Source organism: Platichthys flesus, chromosome 16 (assembly GCF_949316205.1).
Source record: "Platichthys flesus chromosome 16, fPlaFle2.1, whole genome shotgun sequence".
NCBI classification, from domain to species: Eukaryota; Metazoa; Chordata; class Actinopteri; order Pleuronectiformes; family Pleuronectidae; genus Platichthys; species Platichthys flesus.
The window spans coordinates 22,560,350-22,581,350 of record NC_084960.1 but is presented as its reverse complement, the minus strand read 5'-3'; the positions used below and the strand labels follow the sequence as shown (position 1 = coordinate 22,581,350).

General features: G+C 39.1%; 1 protein-coding gene across 3 annotated transcripts; it reads right to left on the bottom strand.

Moving 5' to 3' along the window:
• Positions 1-126: 126 nt before the first annotated feature.
• On the bottom strand, positions 127-20,788 carry rcn3 (reticulocalbin 3, EF-hand calcium binding domain). Of its 3 annotated transcripts, XM_062408547.1 has the most exons (9): positions 20,700-20,788; positions 17,627-17,850; positions 17,143-17,336; positions 16,163-16,335; positions 15,204-15,264; positions 15,025-15,116; positions 14,444-14,551; positions 13,092-13,216; positions 3,755-3,878 (listed from the first exon to the last, which is right to left on the bottom strand). In XM_062408547.1, exons 2-8 carry the CDS (start codon positions 17,842-17,844, stop codon positions 13,109-13,111), a joined length of 954 nt encoding a protein of 317 aa, XP_062264531.1. In that variant the 5' UTR covers positions 17,845-17,850; positions 20,700-20,788; the 3' UTR covers positions 3,755-3,878; positions 13,092-13,108. The 3 variants fall into 3 exon arrangements, with proteins under 3 accessions (XP_062264529.1, XP_062264531.1, XP_062264530.1); XM_062408545.1 differs by lacking the exon at positions 13,092-13,216 and having other exon boundaries at positions 127-3,878; XM_062408546.1 differs by lacking the exon at positions 3,755-3,878 and having other exon boundaries at positions 12,125-13,216.
• Between the last annotated feature and the right edge of the window lie 213 nt (positions 20,789-21,001).

Genomic DNA, 21,001 nt, shown 5'->3' with positions numbered 1-21,001 from the left:
CGTTCAATGACTATGTACATACAAGACAAAACTCTTGATCTGAAGTTTGCCCTTCACACAAACAACGCCGGAAATTCTCTTCTCAGAGATGTTCACAACAATAAAAAAATCACTCAATCAATAAAATGTTATATCACAAATCAGAATTTATCTCAAAGGGCTTAACAAGGTGCGACATTCTCTGCTTTTAACCCTCAACAAAAGTAAGGACAAATTACAGGGGGGGTAAAAACATTGACTTCATAGAGAGACACATGTGAGGGATCCTTCTCCCAGGAAAGACAGAAGTGCAATAGATGCCACGTGTAACTGAGAACATCAGCAAAATAACAGTATTTTAAACAATGATCGGCAGAAACCATTTGTAGCATATTGGAAAGTGTGTCTACGTTTAAAGTATTTGTAGTTATTGTCAGTAATGGTAGGGTATGTATATAGGCATATTGTATATCAAGCAGTCTTGTAAATAATAGTCCGTGATCATCTGCCTACACAATCAACGGGCAACAAGATCCATGATCTGCCATCTGATTCTCTGATTCATGATATACCAATCATAATCTACGATGTATTTGCAGTAGCGATCGATAAAGCACAAGGACTACGGGAAGAAGTCAAGTCAGTAACGTTTTGATGAGACATTAATGTGATAAAGAGGGAGTGGAAGAGGAGCTTGGTGAGGAGAAGAATTTAAAATTATATTCTTTTGTTAACCGGAAGCCAGTATAGCAAAGCTAATACAGGATAAATGTGTGCTTTTTTCATGGTTCTTCTCAGGACACGTGCTAAGCATTTTTGACAAGCTGCAGAGTTTTTAACAACTTACTGCTGGAGCCTGATAACAAGGAATTACAATATCAAATCTGGATGTAACAAAGGCGTGGACAAATGTTTCTGCATCTTTTTGAGATGCTACGCAAGTGAAAGAAGGCGGTCCTAGAAATTTGTTTTGTGAGAATCAAAAGAAAAATCGGGATCGAAAATCACTCCCAAGTTCCTGACTGTTTCATTGGAAGCAAGGGCAATGTCGTCTAGCGCAGCTATATCATCAGATAATGCATTTCTAAGGTGTTAAGGGCCAAGTATTAGAGCCTCGGTTTTATCTGCATTTAATAAGAGAAAATTCCTGTTCATCCATGTTTTTATGTCCTTCAAACATGCTTGAAGTTGAGTTGGATTACAATATTCTAGTTTTATTATTAGGTACAACTGGTTGTCATCTGCATAGCAGCGAACATTTAATTATGCAATGAAGAAAGTCCATAGGCTCTCTCTGATATTTGCGTTCATATATATATACAGCCCCTCTGGAGAATGTCTAGAGCAGTGGTTCTCAAATGGGGGTACGCGTACCCCTGGGGGTACTTGAAGGTACTCCAGGGGGTACGTGAGATTTTTTTTAAATATATTTCCAATTAGCATCCATTCAAAAATCCTTTAAAATTTGTCATTTAATAAATATTCAATAAAATATAAGTTTAAGTTCATGAAATTAATTTTATATTCAGTAGGCTATTCTATTTCATTATCCTAAAAACCCAGAGTCTCCCCCATACCGATGGCTTGACCCAACCTGGCACACGCCAGCTCTCATCACCTGTCATCACTGAAGTGCCGCCTTGAAAACTCTGTAGTTTGGGTTGAAGCGCAGAAACCGCTGAAACACGGAGGGACAATTGCCAAAGAAGGCAAGACCAGAGCCGGCAAAATTCCGTCAGTATTCACTAGAAGGTCGAGACTTTAACTGATGTTTTCAGGTTTATTTGAAACTTCCCTAAACCACACCGTGAGCGCTTGTGCCTATTCGGAGGGGCGCTAAATCACACTTTTCCATTGTGAAGTTACAAATTCATAACAGGAACTCCACGTCTCTACCGGAACACTTTCAAAATAAAAGCATTTAATAAAAAAAAAAAGAAGCTTAAAGCGAGCAAATATTTCACAATAAAATAACAGAAAGATACTTGAACAATATTAACATAACATAGATTGGGTTATTTAAACTTTGTGTTTTTTTCTGTGGGGAGAGATTAGCCAACAGTGGCATTAAGGCAGCACATCTTCAGTGGTATCTCCAGACAAAACATGAAAGTCATGTTGGTAAGCCACATGAGGTTTTTTAAGAGGAAACTTTCTGAATTCAGGTCATCTCAAGAAACGATGCGAAAAGCCTCCCCGAAGCAAATGGAAACAAGCTACCAGTCACTTATCAGGAAAAACTCCTGGAAGTGTCATCTGACCTAGCCTCCAGATGAAGTTTGCCACATCCACACTCACAAAGTTTTGGGTGTGAGTGAAGCAGTAGCACCCACACCTGGGACGGAAAGCTTTGGAGCAGCTACTACCCTTTGCCTCCTTACATTTATGTGAGGCCTTCTTCTCTGCAATGACTGTGATCAAAACAAAGCAAAGAAACAGACTGTGCATGGAGAAGAGCTTGATCACAGCAGTTGCTTCCCTGCCACCAAGACTGACAAAGATCCTCAGTGAAGCACAAGTTTCTCACTAAAATGTAAATGAAGCACTCACTCAGCTCAATGCAGCAATGGCATCTTAAGTGATGACAGTTTGTAAATTTAAGATAGTTAGTATTCTTTTCACTCCATAAAGAAGATATAGGATGATACATATTTAAAATTGTTATTTTGAGCTAATCTTTTATTTAAAATTAAGTTAATGATTTATTTTTTGTGAAGAATTGTTTATCTATAATAAAGTTCATGAGTTCAGTTTGAGACCATCTTTATTATGATCCCAAAAGAGGTCACTTTAAGTTCTTTAGTTATTTTCATATCATTTTATTTCCAAATAGTTAGAGAGAGAACGTGTCTAGTTACAAGGATTATTAAAATCAGACATTAATGGGACAGCACTGTGTATTGGATCTTTCTTTCAACCAAAAATGCTTTGCGCTGGTTAGGGGGTACTCAGCTGAATTATTTTTCAAAGGGGGTACATCACTGAAAAAGGGTTGAGAACCACTGGTCTAGAGGATCTAGAGAGTTCAGAGCATGTTTGAAAGCAGCTTTACATTCAGTATCAAGCACTATGAAATGAATAAAAAGTTACATTCAAATTTCTGAACCATATTATTCTAAAGCCTTGCCAAATATAAGATCCTGATGACAGGGTGAATCTGACCATCTGAGTTGACTCGGTTTAGCTGTCCTATATTATGATAAGGGTCCAAACTTAGAAGGATTACACTAGTAATTACTTACCCTTTCAGACAGGCTCTGGTTTAATCTACTGCATTGAGTCGGCGTTTGTGGGTGAAAAAGAGTGTATTTCTTTTGTTGTGAGGGAAATTTTTTGTTCAAACCACTTTTATGAGTACTGGCCAAAATGTCCTCACAACCAAAATTTATCAAAGGGCTGCTCAGTTTTATTGTTCAGGTTGAAGTTTAACTTATGCAAGGTTGGGTATGGGTTAGGTATTAAGCTGTGAAGGTTAGGATAAAAGGGGTCAGCTGTCCTTCCATAGCCGTCTTTAAAGCAGATAGAGGTAAACATTATTAGACTATTAATATGAATAACTCTAATTTCAAGTGATTTACATTAAACATAATGACTAAATCTATTTTAACTTTCGTTGACTGGCAGTGTTTATTGTTTGGTGGAGATTTAATTTAATATCCATGGGTTGTTTTGAATAGTTTCTGAACATTAACCACAGTACTTAGCAGGGTTGCCTTGTCTCTGAAAGAAGAAACAAACAAGAGCCGCTTGAAATCCCAAAGAGACTAATCCACAATATCGATTATTCTTATTCACAGTTCATCGTGGTCATCCAACCTCATGCCTCCATAGTCAGTGATGGTGCTGGTCTTGATGTAGTCAATCTTGTCCAATAGCTCGGAAAGAGACAGATGGCCATCCTGACGAGCAGAACACATCATTAGTAGGACACAAAAGCCTTGACTGGCAAGAGAGGATCACCACTCTGCTTATGTTCATGCATCTAAATAACCCTGAAAATCCTATGAACCTGAGGACCATTCGGCCATTGATATATAAAGGCTACATGTCTAGATGGGCCGGTGTAGCCTAGGGGGTAGAGTGGCCATTCTCCAACATGAAGGTTGCCGGTTCAATCCCCACTCTTCCCCATCTGCATGCCGAAGTGTCCTTGGCAAGATACTGAACCCCTAAATGGTCCCTCATAAAATGTTAACTGTACTTAAAATGTAAGACGCTTTGGACAAAAGCGTCAGCTAAATGACATGTAATATCTCATCCATATTGAACTTCCGCACATGGCGGCCATCTTCCAACAGGCGGCTCGCTCACCCATAACATTGTGTTGGTAGTGGTACGTACCAGTGTAAATTTCGTTGACGAACACTATAACGAAAAATATTCGTTAACGAACTTTTTCCCATGACGAAGACGAGACGAAGATGTAACGAAAACGGATCTTTGAAAATAAAAACTATGACTAAATCTATTTTAACTTTCGTTGACGAGACGAAAATGTTGGTGGTTGACTAAGTCACAATAATTTTTAAAACATCATTGTATCAGGCCGTCATGAAGTATCAGGAGCGGGCGAGTGAGTCTGTGTGTCTGTGTGTGTGTGTGTGTGTGTGTGTGCCTGTGCGCTCCCAGATAGCGTACCGTTCCGTAGCTCCGCCCCCTGCCCCAGGAACTCGCTCAGAGAGACACAGTGAAAGCAGTGAAAGCGCTAATAATCTTCACTTATTAGCGCGTTCTCATGGAGCAGCCTCTCAGTGACCGACTGCTTCTTAACTATGGAAACAGTGAAAACACAGTTTCTCTGGTCTCAGCTGATCAGGGATCAGCGCCTCAGCTTCTTGATCAGAGCAGAAGCTGCAGTTTCTGTGTTCGCCTACAGTCTGACCTGCTCTCCCTTTTTTGTTTTCACATTTAAAATTAAATATATATTTTTAAGCTATTAGGCTGCAGCTATATCTTTTTATAGAAAAGGAGTTTAATGTGGCTATTAAATGTGACTAAAACTAGACTAAAATGTAATTCGTTTTCGTCGACTAAAACTAGACTAACATGTAATTTGTTTTAGTCGACTAAAACTAGACTAAAACTAAGAAGGATAAAAATGACTAAATGTGACAAACTAATTTGCATTTTCTTAAAAAGACTAAGACTAAGACTTAGTCAAAAATTGCCAAAATTAACAGTGGTACGTACTTTTTAAATAACCATAACTTGCTAAATTTTCAACCGATTTTTAAACGGTTTGGTTTGTTATAAACGTCCAAGATTAACTTATGACACTGAGTACTTATGAATAATTATGTTATTTTTAAAAAAAAATAGAATAATGTGCTCAAATAGGTACACTTCCCTTTACAAATATACATCAAGAATGTTTTTATTTTATTTTATTTAAAAAGTACATGTACCACTACCAACACAATGTTATGGGTGAGCGAGCCATCTGTGGCAAAATGACTGCCATGTGCGGACGTTCGACTCCGTTGGCCGGCAACGTGGACGAGACATCTAGCCTATATATATATATATATCTATGCATTCAACACTAAAGTGCCAAGTTAAGTTTCAGAAAGCCCTTGTTGATGGGTGTTTGGTGTTTTATTGACAAATGCACATTGGTTCTCACCAATAATTTAAGCTAGTAAAACTACATCCTTAGATTCAATAGTCTGACAATATTACAATACATAGATGCGTGTAGCAATGACAGTCATTTCACTGATTGGGTTTATTACTCCTAACAATTGCACAGTCTCATATATTTTCCATTGAGGTATAGGACATAACTATGTCCTATACCTCAATGCAACACTAAATCAGTAACATAATAGTCTGTTATATTTAAATATTGGCGATACTGCATAATACTTTGATGTGTTCTAGTTACTAATTGTACATAGAACAATTTTTGTGTGTCAGGCCTCTCTTTTTTCAAGACGGTATTTTAGCATCAAACTCCATCCCATGTGATACTCCTACTGTGGTTCAAGACTCAAGGCCAATGTATGCTTCTCCGTTTTGACGGACACGGACAGATAGGGCCGCCTTCTCCAACGTGGAACGCCCTCTCCGGGCCTCTCCGCGGCTCCTCGGAGAGCTTTTCGTGCAGCTCTCATTTTTCTAACTACACGTCGAAATGGCGGAGAGCCCACGGATAGCCCTTGGCTGTGATCAGTCCGCTAACGCCAGCATTTCGGAATGGAAACTTCCTGTTCCATTCCCTACATCACAATAAACCAAGATCACAACTACGACTCTATGATTAATGTGACAAGTGTGTTCAGCCAGCGGCGTTGTCCGGCTGACGGTGGCTGATTAGAGCACTTACGGCATGTGTGTACGGTCACATACGGTTATAACGAACTTTCATAACAGGGCTAGTGGGCTAGCCACCATGCTAACTGCGGTGGGAACAGCCCAAAAACCCGCTGACTTTAATCCCACGGCTGTCATGACACTGTTTCTCAAACACCGTTAGGTTAGAAGCAAACACTTGGTAGTAGTTAGTATCGGGTGTCCCTGCTGACTGTGTGTGGAAGCTGGGGGGAAGCTAGCTGCCTCCGTGTAGCTTCAAGCTGTTGCAGCTGTTGAATTAGCAACGCAGTTTGGAAACAAGACCGGGGAACCGCTGCGTTAAGACACGATAACACAAAAATGTTGACCCCCTGGGTGTCACTTTATTCAGCAAAAACTGTCGCGTCATCAACATCCTTTTTCTGTTAGTTGCCATCGTTCACTGTGTGTGAGGAGCCGGGAGGACGTAAATAAACCAGCGTGGACTTCTTCTATATACCTCATGAGGTAGGCTTCTCTAAGCTCGACTTCAGTTGCGCCATCTACTGTTCGGGCGGTGAATTGTTTTCACAACAAAAAGGCTCGTAGAACTATAAATCAAAAATGGTCCGTCCGATCCGTCCGTCCCTCAGTCCGCAACGGACTCGGAGAAGCATACTGAGGCCTTTACCCTCCGCAGGAAATAAGTGCGTGTGCAAAAGCGGCGTTGGATTCATGACACATGGGCGCCAACCAATTTTTTTCTCACCACCATGCGTTTGTGAATCGGAATCATACTAAACCGATAGGTGCCTGTGCGCTCTTTGAACTTAGCATACTGCCACGCCTCTATTTCTCCATATAAGGACACAACATCAGAAATTGAAGGCGCAGGTGGTGGAAGACACAAAAGACACACTTTTGTGTAACATGTCCCCAAGAATGACGATGTTCGCTAAGATGCAAAGGGAATTTATGACACATGACACACGGAGCTTCTCTTTTCAGCTTCTCCTTCCTCTTCTCCATCACTATCACATTGAAGTAAGTCATATCTCATCAGTACATACATGTTACTGACTTGACCCCTTCCCCGAGTCCCTTTGCTTTATCGCCCGCAGATCCGGGCCTGCTGTGGCCGCACCATGGATTAAGATTGTGGAGATCTAAGATTGCGCATTAGAGGTCGCAATGGTTGATCCAGTACGGCGGATTCTATATCTTGAAGGCTGATCGTAGTGGTAATGGTGGATCCTGTGTCGCGTTGGCATCATATAATGCTGGTGGACCACGACCGAGGTCGGCGGCTGATGAGGGATCCCAATAAGCGGCAGTGGACAATGACTGTGGACTAAAGTGGCATCCGATCCGGATGGTGGATCATGATCATGCTGGCTGCTGACCATGTACTATGATTGCAGCAGGATTTATTGACATATAGTATTGAAGTTATCCTTCAGAATATTTACCCTCGTCAATGCTGCTAAAAACTTTAATCTTGACGATGTTTTCCTACACCTGACATCTATTGCACTTCTGTCTGTCCTGGGAGAGGGATTCCTCACATGTGGCTCTCTCTTAGGTTTCTACGTATTTTTACCTTGTTTAAAGGGTTTTTAGTAGTTTTTCCTTACTCTTGCTGAGGGTTAAGGACAGGGGATGTTCCACCATGTTGAAGCCCTATGAGACGAATTGTGATTTGTGACTATGGGCTATACAAATAAACAAATTTGATTGATTGATTGATTAACTTAACAATTTTAGTTTTGTTACCCACCTTGTCACTTTGCTCTGTGAAAGGTACATGCATTTTACTTGCTTAATGACTGTTTCTGTAGACAATCTAAGTTGGTGTATTGGCAGTTTTGGTCAGTAAATAGAACTTGGCACAGTTTCGGTTCAAGCCTACCCAAAAAACTTTGATGGACTTTGAATCCTTGTTGATTTTAAAGTGGTACCATTCAAATTTGACATAGTCTTGTGTCAAGTCACTTGCTTGTTTTGGAAAGCTTCTGAGTTTCACAACTCTGCAAATTAATTTACAGCATGTGATTCTGTATGAGTGAATAATTCAACCTGAAATTGCATTTTTTATTGTTCAAATCGTCCAGCTTATTAACTACAACAAACATTAATAATTAACAAATGTAAAAAATGCTGTTGAGTCACATTCAATGCGCACTTAATGTTGGACACCCCACTAATATTGAGTGGTTGCTCCCTTTGGTCTCAAACACAAGATGTTGGAAACAGTTCTTTGAGATTCTGCTTCATGTTTACATGACTACATCCCATAATTTCTGCTGCAGATTTGTCAGCTGCACATTCATCCTCGGATTTAGTGTCCTTTTTTAGTCATGTTTACATAACTATGTTAAGATATAGTGAAGATCTAAACAAAAACATCTCAGCTTTATTTTCACTAATCAGGGTTTTGGTTCAGAAACAAATGATTTGCCATTAAACTAACAAATACTTTTCAAGCTATAGTGACATTTTTTTATTATTAATTTACTTTGTTGCTTTATGTCTTGTAAAAGAGAGGAAGATTATATAGCATAATTTGGTCTGCAACTTTTCATTTAAGTTTTGAGTTTGAGATTTAATTGATTTGTTTGGTCGTTGAATGAAATAAACGTTTATTTATATAAACAGGATGGGAGAGCGGGGTAATGTGAGACATTTTTTACATTTGCTCCCCTCTAGGCGAGCTAAAATGATATATCAGTAAAATGTACACATTTCCCATTAATTCAGGATGTTTCCTAGCAATGGAATGATCAGAATGTCTTCAGGACAAAGGGCAGTGAAAATATAATTGTTTTTAAAAAAGTGGTCTTGTGTCTCACTTTACCCCAGCTTAGGGGTAAAGTGAAATAAATCTTTTGAGGGTTGTCTTGTCAATATTTCTATCCCTTCCAGCTTTTCTTAAGGACTTCTTTCCTTGCATGACCTCAGCGGCTGCACTCTCCATCTCTGCGAGGGGTGTTGGCCCCAGGTTGTCTTCCTGGTTAGTTTCTTGGCATGATGGCATGATGGCTTTTGTCACACTGGACAATAAACTGGACTGGTCCACCAACACAGAGGTCGTCTACATGAAGAGCCTGAGCCGGCTTTACTTCCATGAGGAGGTTCAGGTCCTTCAATGTCTGCAACAAGATGCTGCAGATGTTCTATAAGTCTGTTGTGGCGAGCACCATTTTCTTTGCTGTGGTGTCCTGGGCTGGGGCATCAAGGCTAAGGACACCAGCAGACTGAGAAAACTCATCAGGAAGGCAGAGTCTGTGGTTGGCTCTAAGCTTGTCACCCTGGAGGAGGTGGTGGAGGACAGGATGCTGGCAAAACTGCTGGCAAAACTGCTGGCAATCATGGACAATCCCTCTCACCCCCTCCACAAAACACTGGACAAGCTAAGGAGCAGCTTCAGCCACAGACTCATTCAACCCCGCTGCTCTAAGGAACGATACAGGATATCGTTTCCTCCAAACCGCAATAAGACTGTACAACTCATCTACCTCTGTCAGAGCCACCATCACAGAACTGCACGAAACATACCTGTCTCCTTGCACTGTGTACCCTGTACAACACTCCGCTCCATATACTGGAACACTTACTTCACATCATATGTGATATGTGTTATAGTCCGGTGGTATAGTGGTAGAAACTTGGACTATGGGCAGAGAAGGTCTCTGGTTTGTCTCTGGTTCGACTCCACGGAGAGACAACAAAAGACGAACCTGGATTGATCTGTCCAAAAATCCAAGAGTCTCCCTACCCTGTCTAGTGCCCCTGAGCAAGGCACCTTACTCCCCCAACATCTGCTCCCCGAGCGCCGTACATGGTCGCTCTGTGTGTCCTGCACCAGATGGGTCAAAAGCAAAATTAATTAAATTTCCCTACCTGCATGAGTGTGCCTTTGCATGTCTGTGCATGTGTTTGGGATGAATAAATGCATCTTAATCTTTAATAAACCATATTGATACTATATATCATTTTATACAATAATATTGTCTTTTGCACAGTCTGTCTACATATTCTTACTCTTATACCCGTACTATGTATCATATATTATATCATACTCTTTGTATATTCTTTGTATATATAAGTCTATATACACATATTTATACATGTGTACATGTTATTACTATTATTATTATTATTATATTTACTATTATTATTATATATACTGTTGCTGCCATTATTACTATATTCTGCTATTATATTGGTATAATTACTATCATATATAAATATATATTATGTTATATTATATACTATATATACTGTACTATTTTTTTATATACTGTCTAACAATAACATTACCATCATATCATCAGTACTATTACCATCATCTGCCACTGCACCTTATCTACCTATTTATCTTGTGTTTCTGTTTTTATTCTTTCTACCTCAATATTTTTTATTTTATTCTATTGTATTGTATTTTATTGTATTCAAATGTACCGGCTGCTATGATGACTTAATTTCCCTTCGGGGATGAATAAAGTAATCTATCTATCTATCTATCTACAATGTTTATGACATTAAAAAATAAAACATATGTAATGTAATATTACACTAAAATATGTTTGTAAGATATGTAAGAGTAAACTTAACTTGTGCTTCATGTCTCACTTTACCCCACAGCTTTTGTCTCACTTTACTCCAAAGCCAACATTTTAGAAAAAACGACATCTTTTAGCAATTCAGGCTAATCTTCACCTAGCATCAATCATATGGTTTTATATGTTGGAAGTTCATCAACATGTATGATATAAGTTTTTCTACCTGAATCAATTTGTTTTGATTCAGGTAGAAAAGATTAGTCCAAATTTGGGGCCATCAAGTGCAACATGCTTACTGGTTTTAATCAGAGGGAGCTCTATAGCTCAGTGGAATAGAATATATCAGTCTTTGCATACATTGAATTTTGGACATTTGCTTTGAACTTATTGATTAAGTTCAAAGCAAGAAAAGTTACTTTTACATGCAAAAAACAATTTTTTGTGAATAAACATAATTACCACAGCACCAGCAACAACCTCTCCTTCATGGCAAGGGGGAATGGGAGGGGCTTGAAAACATAATGGTCACATGACCACAAATGTGTACCGTTGCCTAGATACAGGGTGTCTCACATTACCGATGTTTCACATTACCCCGCTCTCCCCTATATTTATATATATATATATTTCACTGGTGTAGAAATTGTGCTGTGGTACAGAAATCAGTAGCTGTTACACTAGAGCAAAGCTCACCAACCATTCTTAAGGATAAATTATTTCTTAAAACCTACTTCTGCAGTTTTTTAGAAAGACTCTGACTTTCATCAATGGGAAGTCCACAAAACACTTTTGGAGTTTCAGTGGTAAAGTGCATTGCAGCCAAATCCAATACAACTGAAGTAAAAGGTGAACGATTGTTCAAACTACAGAAAAAAAAAAAAAAAGCCTTCATACTGCTCGTGTGGTGTCGTCCAATTGTCCGTAAGCCCCGAAATTGATCATCGGATCTAAACTGAGTAATTTACACCATGTTCTTATTGTAAATGTCCTCTGCAGCTGAGTAGGAACACAGTGAGTCGAAATTAATGAGGTTACCACTTACTTCAATTTTATAACATTTGGCTGTAAACAAAGTTTATTTCTGTTCTGAAATGAGCAATGCCTCAGGAAATGCAACAGGTCTGTGGATGCTGAGCCCCTTGTGTGCATGCCGCGCACCAAGTGGAACTTGAACCCGAATATTATTGAAAATCTTTTGTTTAAACCTGACCTGGCATGTCTGGTCCTAATGGGTCCATCAGGCTCAGGTAGAGTATCCACAGGTGCTCAGCTGAGGGTTCACCTCCAGTGCTGTGTTTTCAATAAAAACTACAATTGTTTGAATATTTTATTTTTATTTAATAGACAGAAGCCCCCAAATTTCAATTAAAACCATTGATCTTCAAATCCCCTCTTTTTGTTTGTTTCCATTGTCTGTTTCATGCACTTTAACAACAAATGGTCACATGCATTTTTGGTTATGTAAACACAAGGTTCTCAGTTAAACCCACATTTTGAAATGAACCACAGAATGTTTTTTTCCATTCGTCAATATTATACTTATGAGGATAGGCATCTCAGTAAACAGTCTAATACAGTGTCCGCAAACCTGTCAATCGCTATTTACTGGTCGATCTCTAAAACTCTCTGGGCTCTGGCTGCAGATCAGCTGTGTATCGCTTGTCTGTTGTTATCATGCGCAGTGTGTCCACCACTGACAGCGGAGCTGCAGGTTTATCTATTGCATTTCCTTGAATACAAGTTGGATTATGTACTAAATTAAATGTCCGGACCCCAAGGTATGAAGACGTGCATCTGTCAATAACAATTGAGCTGAACATAAAATTGTGCCTTTAACAGATGCTGTCAATATGCCTTTCTTTGTGAATATCTTTATGCTCGTACATTCAGCCTTTAACAGAAATTTCCTTTTATATGACCCTCCTAAGTGGGTGTTTTGGAAGATATCAGGGTGGTAGATCTCAGTCTACGCTTGGAAATAAAAAAGATCTTGAGCTGGAAAAGGTTGGTGAAAACTTATCTAAAGGATATGCCAATAAAACAAGGAAAAGTATATTCAGGACCATCAGTAATTTCTGTACTCACATACATGGTATGTGATTGCTTGCTGAACTCTATGTCTCTTTACTGTGGATTTGAAATTGTATATGTGGGTTCATGGGTGCATGATTATACCCTTGATAATAGCCTAACTTAAAGTCAGAAATTTCACCCCCACAGACAGCCCAATTACCCATGTAACAGAATTCTCCATAGTAGCTCAATATAAACCCAACCTACTGGGGCGTGAAGGCTCATCAAAGTTCATCATGTCTCTTTGTTAAATCTTCCCCATAATTGGTTGCCTGGCTGCCCACAAACATGTTCCAGTTGGCCAGAATCTCCTTCTTGGTTATTTTCTCATCCTGTTATTTGGTTTATTGGTTTTTGATCGAGAGAAAAATGGGGGGGGGGGGGGGGGGGGGGGGGGGGGAGGTAATGAAAAACAGGGACAAGAGAAGGAGAAGTTTGTTAATAATTAAACAACAATTACCCCAATTATTTCCAAAATTTTTACCATTATACTTGACAGCATAGACACATGACAGTCAGTCTGCTGGTCATTAAAATGATGACATAACTCTGAATGCTGTACCTGTCCTCACAGTTGTTCTTGGTTACATGAAGCACGTTGTCCTTCTACAATTAGGTAGTAATGAAGTCTTCTGTATGTACATGGTCCCTCTCATCTTCATTTGAGTAATTGTGGATTTTTACAGCATTGTTTTGTTTACATCATTGTGCTGTTGTACTTGTTTTCTTTAACTCTAAGTTTTAGGGATGAATTTTTCTGTATTTCAGAAAAAAGTCAATAGTATTCAGCATCCCAGAGTAGCCATTACAAACCACAATGAGATAAAATGTAACAATGTGTAAAAAATAGGTCTGATACATTTTTCAAAACAAACTTATTACAGGCTTTATGCAATATTGCAGGGCTATTTGGTGGCACTGCATGACATTTAGCTAGGTGTATCTAATAAACTGCCAACTCGCTGCACAATGAAATTACTTAAAGGACAACATATCTCAAGGTACTTTTTTTTGCCTCAGTAATTTCAAGGAAATACCCTACACTATTGTTAAGCCCTATTTTCAGCAGCGGATTAGTCCAAATTTGGGGCCATCAAGTGCAACATGCTTACTGGTTTTAATCAGAGGGAGCTCTATAGCTCAGTGGAATAGAATATATCAGTCTTTGCATACATTGATTTTGGATAAATTCTTCTCATGGGGTTTGTTGACTTAGCAAATCTAGGTTTTAAACACAAACTCTAACTATATCATAAAATATCAGTGCATGGTACTGCATGAATTAAATAAAATTTTCAGTTGCTAGCCGTTTTCCACGTTGAAGCAACTTTGAACACACCACAGGTCAGTTTTTACCCTCTTTCTGCTCCCCGTTTACAACTTCATCACCACCAGCTGCAGATGTGAATCCTCTGCGATGGTATTAATATGAAAGTAAACCCAAAAACAATTCTGGTATTTGGAATTTATAAATGGTAAATTTGAGATCTGTGGTTTAGTTTCTATGTGTGAGTGTCAAAGGCTCTCTGTGGCATAGGTCGGAGAACTGGGGGGTCTACCTTGTCCGTGTCTGTATCATGGATCAAGTGTTTGGCTTCATTGTCAGCATGGTCAACCTCTCGCGGCAAAATCCACTCGGCCACTTCATCATCATCCAGGTAGCCATCCTGGACAAACATCAGGGTATTACTGAGAAGGTGCTTTCAGACTTGCAGTTTCTCCAGATTTTTTCTGGAGGAGGTGCTTGTGTTAAACACAAATGTCAGAATGAGACATTCAGCAGTCTCTGTGGAATTTCTCTTCCTGAACTCCAAGTATATAGTATCATACTAGTATAAGTCAGTTGAAATTCAGGAGAAATCGATGTGTGAACCCACGCTGGACTTACAGCGTGTGAGTGGTTGAGAATCATGTGCAACAGATGTAAAAATGAAAAACTCTATTTCTTCTCACCTGGAAGCAATGGGATTTTCAAGTAGTGTCACATCAGTATACACATGTAAAAACATGTACACATAAACTACATTTCCCAAAAGGCAATTGATTGCATACATTATTATGAACTCAGACACCGGATTGACATCACTCTTCCGGGATAATGTGTTGAGAAAAGATTGGTTAATGGCTGAGCAGCATTTACCTTGTTGGCATCTCTGAACTCTGTGAAATGTTTCCGCTCTGTCTGGATCCACTCGGGCTCACTCTCCCCATTCTCTGGTGTGTACATGTCGCCTATGGAGCAGAAGGCACACATTTAGGGCAGATTGAATCCAGGTGACAAGTGGAGTAGCTGGTTTAAAATATAGCTCAGTCACCCACCAATGTATTCATTTAAGTTGATCTTGCCATCCCCATTTTTATCAATGTCTTCCACCGTCTCCTATAAAAAGAAAATAGTTAAATTATTTTCAGTTATTATCTGTAAAGGTTTCTTAATAATAAAAGCTCTCTGAGGAGGTGAAGCCTATAAAAAGTAAGCTGTTTGTCTTTTATATGAATAGTATTAGCTGTCCTGCTCGACAGCTATGATACTATGTTAATTCTTTAAAAATACAATATCTTGGGCAAGAGGCAGGGTACACCTAGACGGGTTACCTTACACCTTTCATGTCCCATTCACAACTATGGGCATTTTAGAATCACCAATTGACCTAACCTCCATGTTACACATGCAGAAGAAAACATTCCTTTTAAGGCTCCATACAAAGATGTACAGTAAACCAGATTAAACTAACCAGAAGTTTGTTGGTCACACTGAATCCCAATTTACCTCTGACGGCTAAGCCGGCAGTGTATGAGTGATAAGTGACAGGGAAAATAATAAGCATATATGTGGGAATAGATGAATGGCAAAACTTAACTGTAAAGAGCTTTGAGTGTCATCAAGACTGTTATAGCGCTATATAAATAAAGAGCATTTACCATTTAGCATTAAAGGTGCTTTAAGACAGCATGCACTGGCACCACAGCTGCAGCAAAATTCTGTATCATAAATCAATAGCAACATAATTTAATACAGGTACTGCGACACTCCTCTGATCCTAACAGACTGCACAGCACATAATTAGTCGATTTTAGCTTAAACTAGAGACATTTTTTGTTATGTGAAATTTATTAATATCAAATAAATTAAAAAACATAAGCCTAGGTTCACTAAGGGACTAAGTTCCCTCCTACCATGAAGGTGCATACAACAGACAACTGGGACTGACTTTTATAGAACAAAATCACTGACACATGACTAAAAAGTTCTCAAATGTTTAGAGAGTAGACTCTACCTTCACTACCAATTCCTTCATGTAATCAAACTCCTCAGGGTGCAGGAAGGCAGTAAACTCATCCCGTGTAGCGATATCATCACCGTCTCGGTCAGCTGTCTTGAAGCGTCTTTCGTCGCGGCGGAGCATTGACTTATAGGTAGCCTTGTCTTCAACATCATCAAACTCCTCATCTGAAATCACAAAAGTTACATTTTTCAGTGAAACAGGTGTTCTACTGTTCCATTTCAGATTGAACTCATACGTTTCGTTTAAATTATTAATCCGTCCAGACAATTCTAGTCCTAGGTCATTAAGATGCTCTGAAAAATGAAAATTTTAACATTCACTAAAATTCATGAAAACTGAGCTAACTATTTGCTGATGAGGTCCATGCAATATTATTGAAAGCTACAACAAAGACTTGGAATTTGAAGTGACATTTTTTAACAATGTCACACATAATTAAGCTTATCTGGTATCTTTTGCTATATTAATCATCTAAAGGCAAATATCTCAGTTCCATTTGCTAATGAAGGCCATAACGTGTGGTTGAAAGCCGTAGACAGCAGGTAAGTGGAAATTTGAGTTGAAATTATTTTGTAACATACTGTGTTTTTTCTTAAGAAGATTCAGGTAAGTGTGTGCTGGGACAGGCTCCATTTACTAATGCATGGATAAGTCATCACATTAGGGACAGATGGATGGACTGTAAACATGAATAACAGGAGTTAAAATAGTTTGTTATTTGTCAGCTATGGCTGATGTTAACAATTATTCAAGACATTCTAAATTCAAGATGGAACCCTCGCTGAGTGCATGTGGTATGTTCTGTGCTTAAGAAAAGTGGCCTGACAGAAGATGCTTGTGTTTACTTATGCAGTCCCTAAATGTACACTTCTTCTCTGTCACACTTGTCATGGGGAAGAAGACAATTACATGAAGGGGGAAGACTTATACAATTTAGAAATGAGGAACATCTTTCACACTCAAAGAATTACCCAGATAGTATCCATAGGTGGTATTTTTGTACTCCTCCCAAGCAATCTTCCCGTCCTGATTCTGGTCGTAGTCGTTCCAGTTTTTGTTCACATTCTCCTCAATGTACCGCCTCTGCCGGTGTTTGATCCAGTAGTGCAGCTCTGCGTGGTTGACATAGCCATTCTTGTCAGTGTCAATGCGATCCACAATCTTTCTGTGGAGAGTGATTTGGTCAGAATTATTAATAAGGTATAAATTTAAGGATATCGCTCTTGTAAATGCTTTTTAATGTTTCAATCGATACCAAAATGTTTTTGACTGTGCAGCCTGTGTCTTGTATCTTAACACTTTGACACATAAAAGTAAAACAATCTGCTCTCTCTATTCTTTTGAAAGTAGAACACAAAATTGCCTTACTTTAAAGTAGCCATGGCTATTGCTGAGGCAGTTGGTAGCAGCCCTTTATAGTTTAGAAAGAGTGCGCTGAAGGTCAGCTTAACCTACGCTAATCTGTCTTTGCTCTCATCAGGGGTCAGTTGGTCAAAGGTCTTGGCCTCTTCCTTGCCCAGAAAGGCCTCATGGTCATAGTGGAAGCCGTGATCATCCTTGTGGACATGGTCACTCAAATCAGCATGGTGATGGATGCGTTTCTCCTGAGCGGGGACAGCAAAGGCAACAGCAGCAAGGATGCAGAGGGACACGAGTGACTTGAGCAGCATCATGATCAACTGGAGAAGTGTGATGGAGAAGCATTGTGGAGTGGCACAGAGATAGAAAATATGAAACAGAACAGAGTAGAACTTTTAAATACCTAAAGCATAAAACAAGAAGACATTAAATGAAATAACGTAGAGCAAGGTCTACACACCTTAGTTTTTTATTTAAAAATCCAACTGAACAACAGCACCCCCAAAAGGTCAAAGTGTCAAACTGAGGAAATAAAGGCCCAGAAGTACCTCCCTGAATCTCTCCACCCAACAATGCACAGCTAGGTTACTCAGATTCAGCTGGGGTTTACAGCTTTCTCTGTTCAGACCAGAATCAGACCGGGATGGTGGGTAAATGATAGCATCAAACTGTTGAGACTACTGAGGAGATGAAATGTTCTCATAACATGAGTTTAAATAAGTCAAGTATTATCAACTATCATCAACTGCAGCAAGATATTTGGTACGTTCTACAGTTACATCATGTTCAGCAGGCCGGGTATGAAATGCTGCTTGACACATCCATTATTTCTTTGGTCTTAACCACATGAATCCCCAAGGAGCATTTAGCCCCAGTCTCTATATTCTATTACAGTACTATGACCACCTCGTGGACAGACTCACTTGACACACACCAAAAAATGTCTACTCTTTAACTGTGAATGTACATACGGACAGAAAAGCACAGTAGCACGGCAAGTTAGGCAGTTGTTCCATCCACCTAGTCGCCATTAACCCTGTCACTGCTAAGAGTGGAGCTAAATCAAACAAATTTGATTTGTATAGTCCAGAGGCGGGACCAAGTCATTTTTTTGCAAGTCCCAAGTAAGTCTCAAATCTTTGCCCTCAAGTCCCGAGTAAAGTCCCAAGTCAAGACAGGCAAGTCCCGAGTCAAGTCAAAAGTCAAGACTGACAAGTCTCAAGTCAAGTCCAAGTCCTGCAGTTTGAGTTTCGAGTCTTTTCGAGTCCTTTTGATCACTGAGTAATAATATATTTATACAGATCATGTATGCTTTTAAAATCTGTATTTATTTATTAAAAGTGCGATTGAAATTGCAGAAAAAACATTGTGCTGACATTGCTCTTCCCTATTGCACTATTAACCAGTCATTTTTAACATTTAACTCATATTTTGCAAGAATATTCTTCATTTTAAACCACTCCTTTACAGAATGAACACATTTGAAAAAACAAGTGCAACTGTAATTATTTGTAAAAAAATGCTAAAATTGTATTTTGCATTTTAACTAGTTCCACAGCAGTTTCTGTCCTGTCCTGTGTTTATCTCATCTCATTTATCTCACCCCATATTGTCTGTGTGTGTGTGTACATGTGAGAAACATAACAAATACTTGAACATAACAATGAACAGGGTTGTGCTTTTTATATGTCAGGGCCCTATGCTGCATTGCATTTGCAAAAGACCAAATTGGTCAAAAGTCTGTCAGTCATTTGTGCACGATGGGGACGTACTACGATTCCACCAAGTGTCGCTGCAAGCCATTTTGGTGCCCTAAGCATAACTCCTCTATGATTACATTAAATAATCATCAATAAGTACAAACAAGAATAGTCAATCTTCTTTAACTTTTTTTGACCAATTTAACATATCTCTTGTTCTGCCTTTTTTGTGATATACATGGCTAAAAGGTACCTAATATTTCTATACTGAAATAATATCGGCATTATAATTGTAAGCTAATTTATTTAATGACGTTGTTGTTGAGGATTGATTTGTATTTCCGGTTTTTCCGGTGACTCTTATTTTGAAAGGGGGTTTTAAGGGAAGTGGGTGCTGTGATGAGTGAAGTTGTAGAATGAACGAAGAATAAACGGGTGTGCTGTCCCGAGCGCATGACCTGCTCTCGTGTTCTTTGTCGGCTGAAGCCGGACCTATGATACAACCAAACGCTCGGCTACATAATTATTATAACTATGATGATTTTTCAGTTGCCTATTTTTTGGGGCCCCTCAGGACTTGGTGCCCGACGCACAGCGCGTAGTGCGCGTTTTGCGCGTTTTGGGAGCGGCGGCGCTGCACACACACAGACTCACACAAAGACGGTGAAAGATAAAGAGCGCTCCTTAATAACATACTTTTTAATCTTTATGTTTTGGGGAAAGGAGCAAGTCTTATCAAGTCAAACGGCTAAAGTCCAAGAGAAGTCACGAGTCATCGATGTTGAAGTCCAAGTCGAGTTGCATGTCTCTTTACATTTTGTCTAGTCGAGTCTAAAGTCATCAAATTCATGACTCGAGTCTGACTCGAGTCCAAGTCATGTGACTCGAAAAATCAAAAAAACACTATTATCAAATCAATAAAGTTTTATTTGTATAGCCCATATTCACAAATTGACAATTTTTTCATTTTTTTTTCTCTAAAAAATTAGAAACCTCAGAGAGAGACACATGTAAGGGATCCCTCTCCCAGGAGAGACAGGGGTGCAATAGATGCCACGTGTAACTGAACGCATTAACATAATAACTGTATATACAACACTGATTTGAAAAAAACAGTTTTTAACATAATGGAAGGAGGTATCATTGTAAAAAGTGTTTATACAAAAGATGTCCTATAGGAATGAAGGGAGCAGCAATGACAATTGAAAAGAGTTATGGTCAGTAATGGTAGAATATGTAATATGAGTATCCATATTGTATATCAAGAAGTCTTGTTGTAATCATAATCCATGATCAGCTGCCATCACACTCAACATAAAATGACTACCCTGAGTAGATTTATCCCCCCCATCCCTAGTCTACACATTTCCTTCCCCCTCATGTTGCTGGCAGTGTTTAAGATAAGCTTCAAATATTAGAAGTCCCTTTTCCTCCAACACTCTTTAATAGACAAGATTACACCAACTCACCAGATCCCACGAAACCTCCCTTCAGAGTTTGCGGATCGTTGGCAGGAAAATGTATAAAAAGCATATTCGGGGAGGCGGGCTTTCTTTCTCAGATACCCAATTAACAGTGGCCTAACGTTGATTCCAACCAATACAAAAGGGGGACGTAGTGACAAAGTACTCTCATTGGCTGTCAACCGCCACGTTGATCTTTTTAACCCTATAGCTGCGGCATGAGAGTAAAAAAGTTTCCTAGACAAAGATCCTTACGATAGAAAATGTCATGCGTTCAAAGAAATATACGATGGAGAATCTGTCGGTTG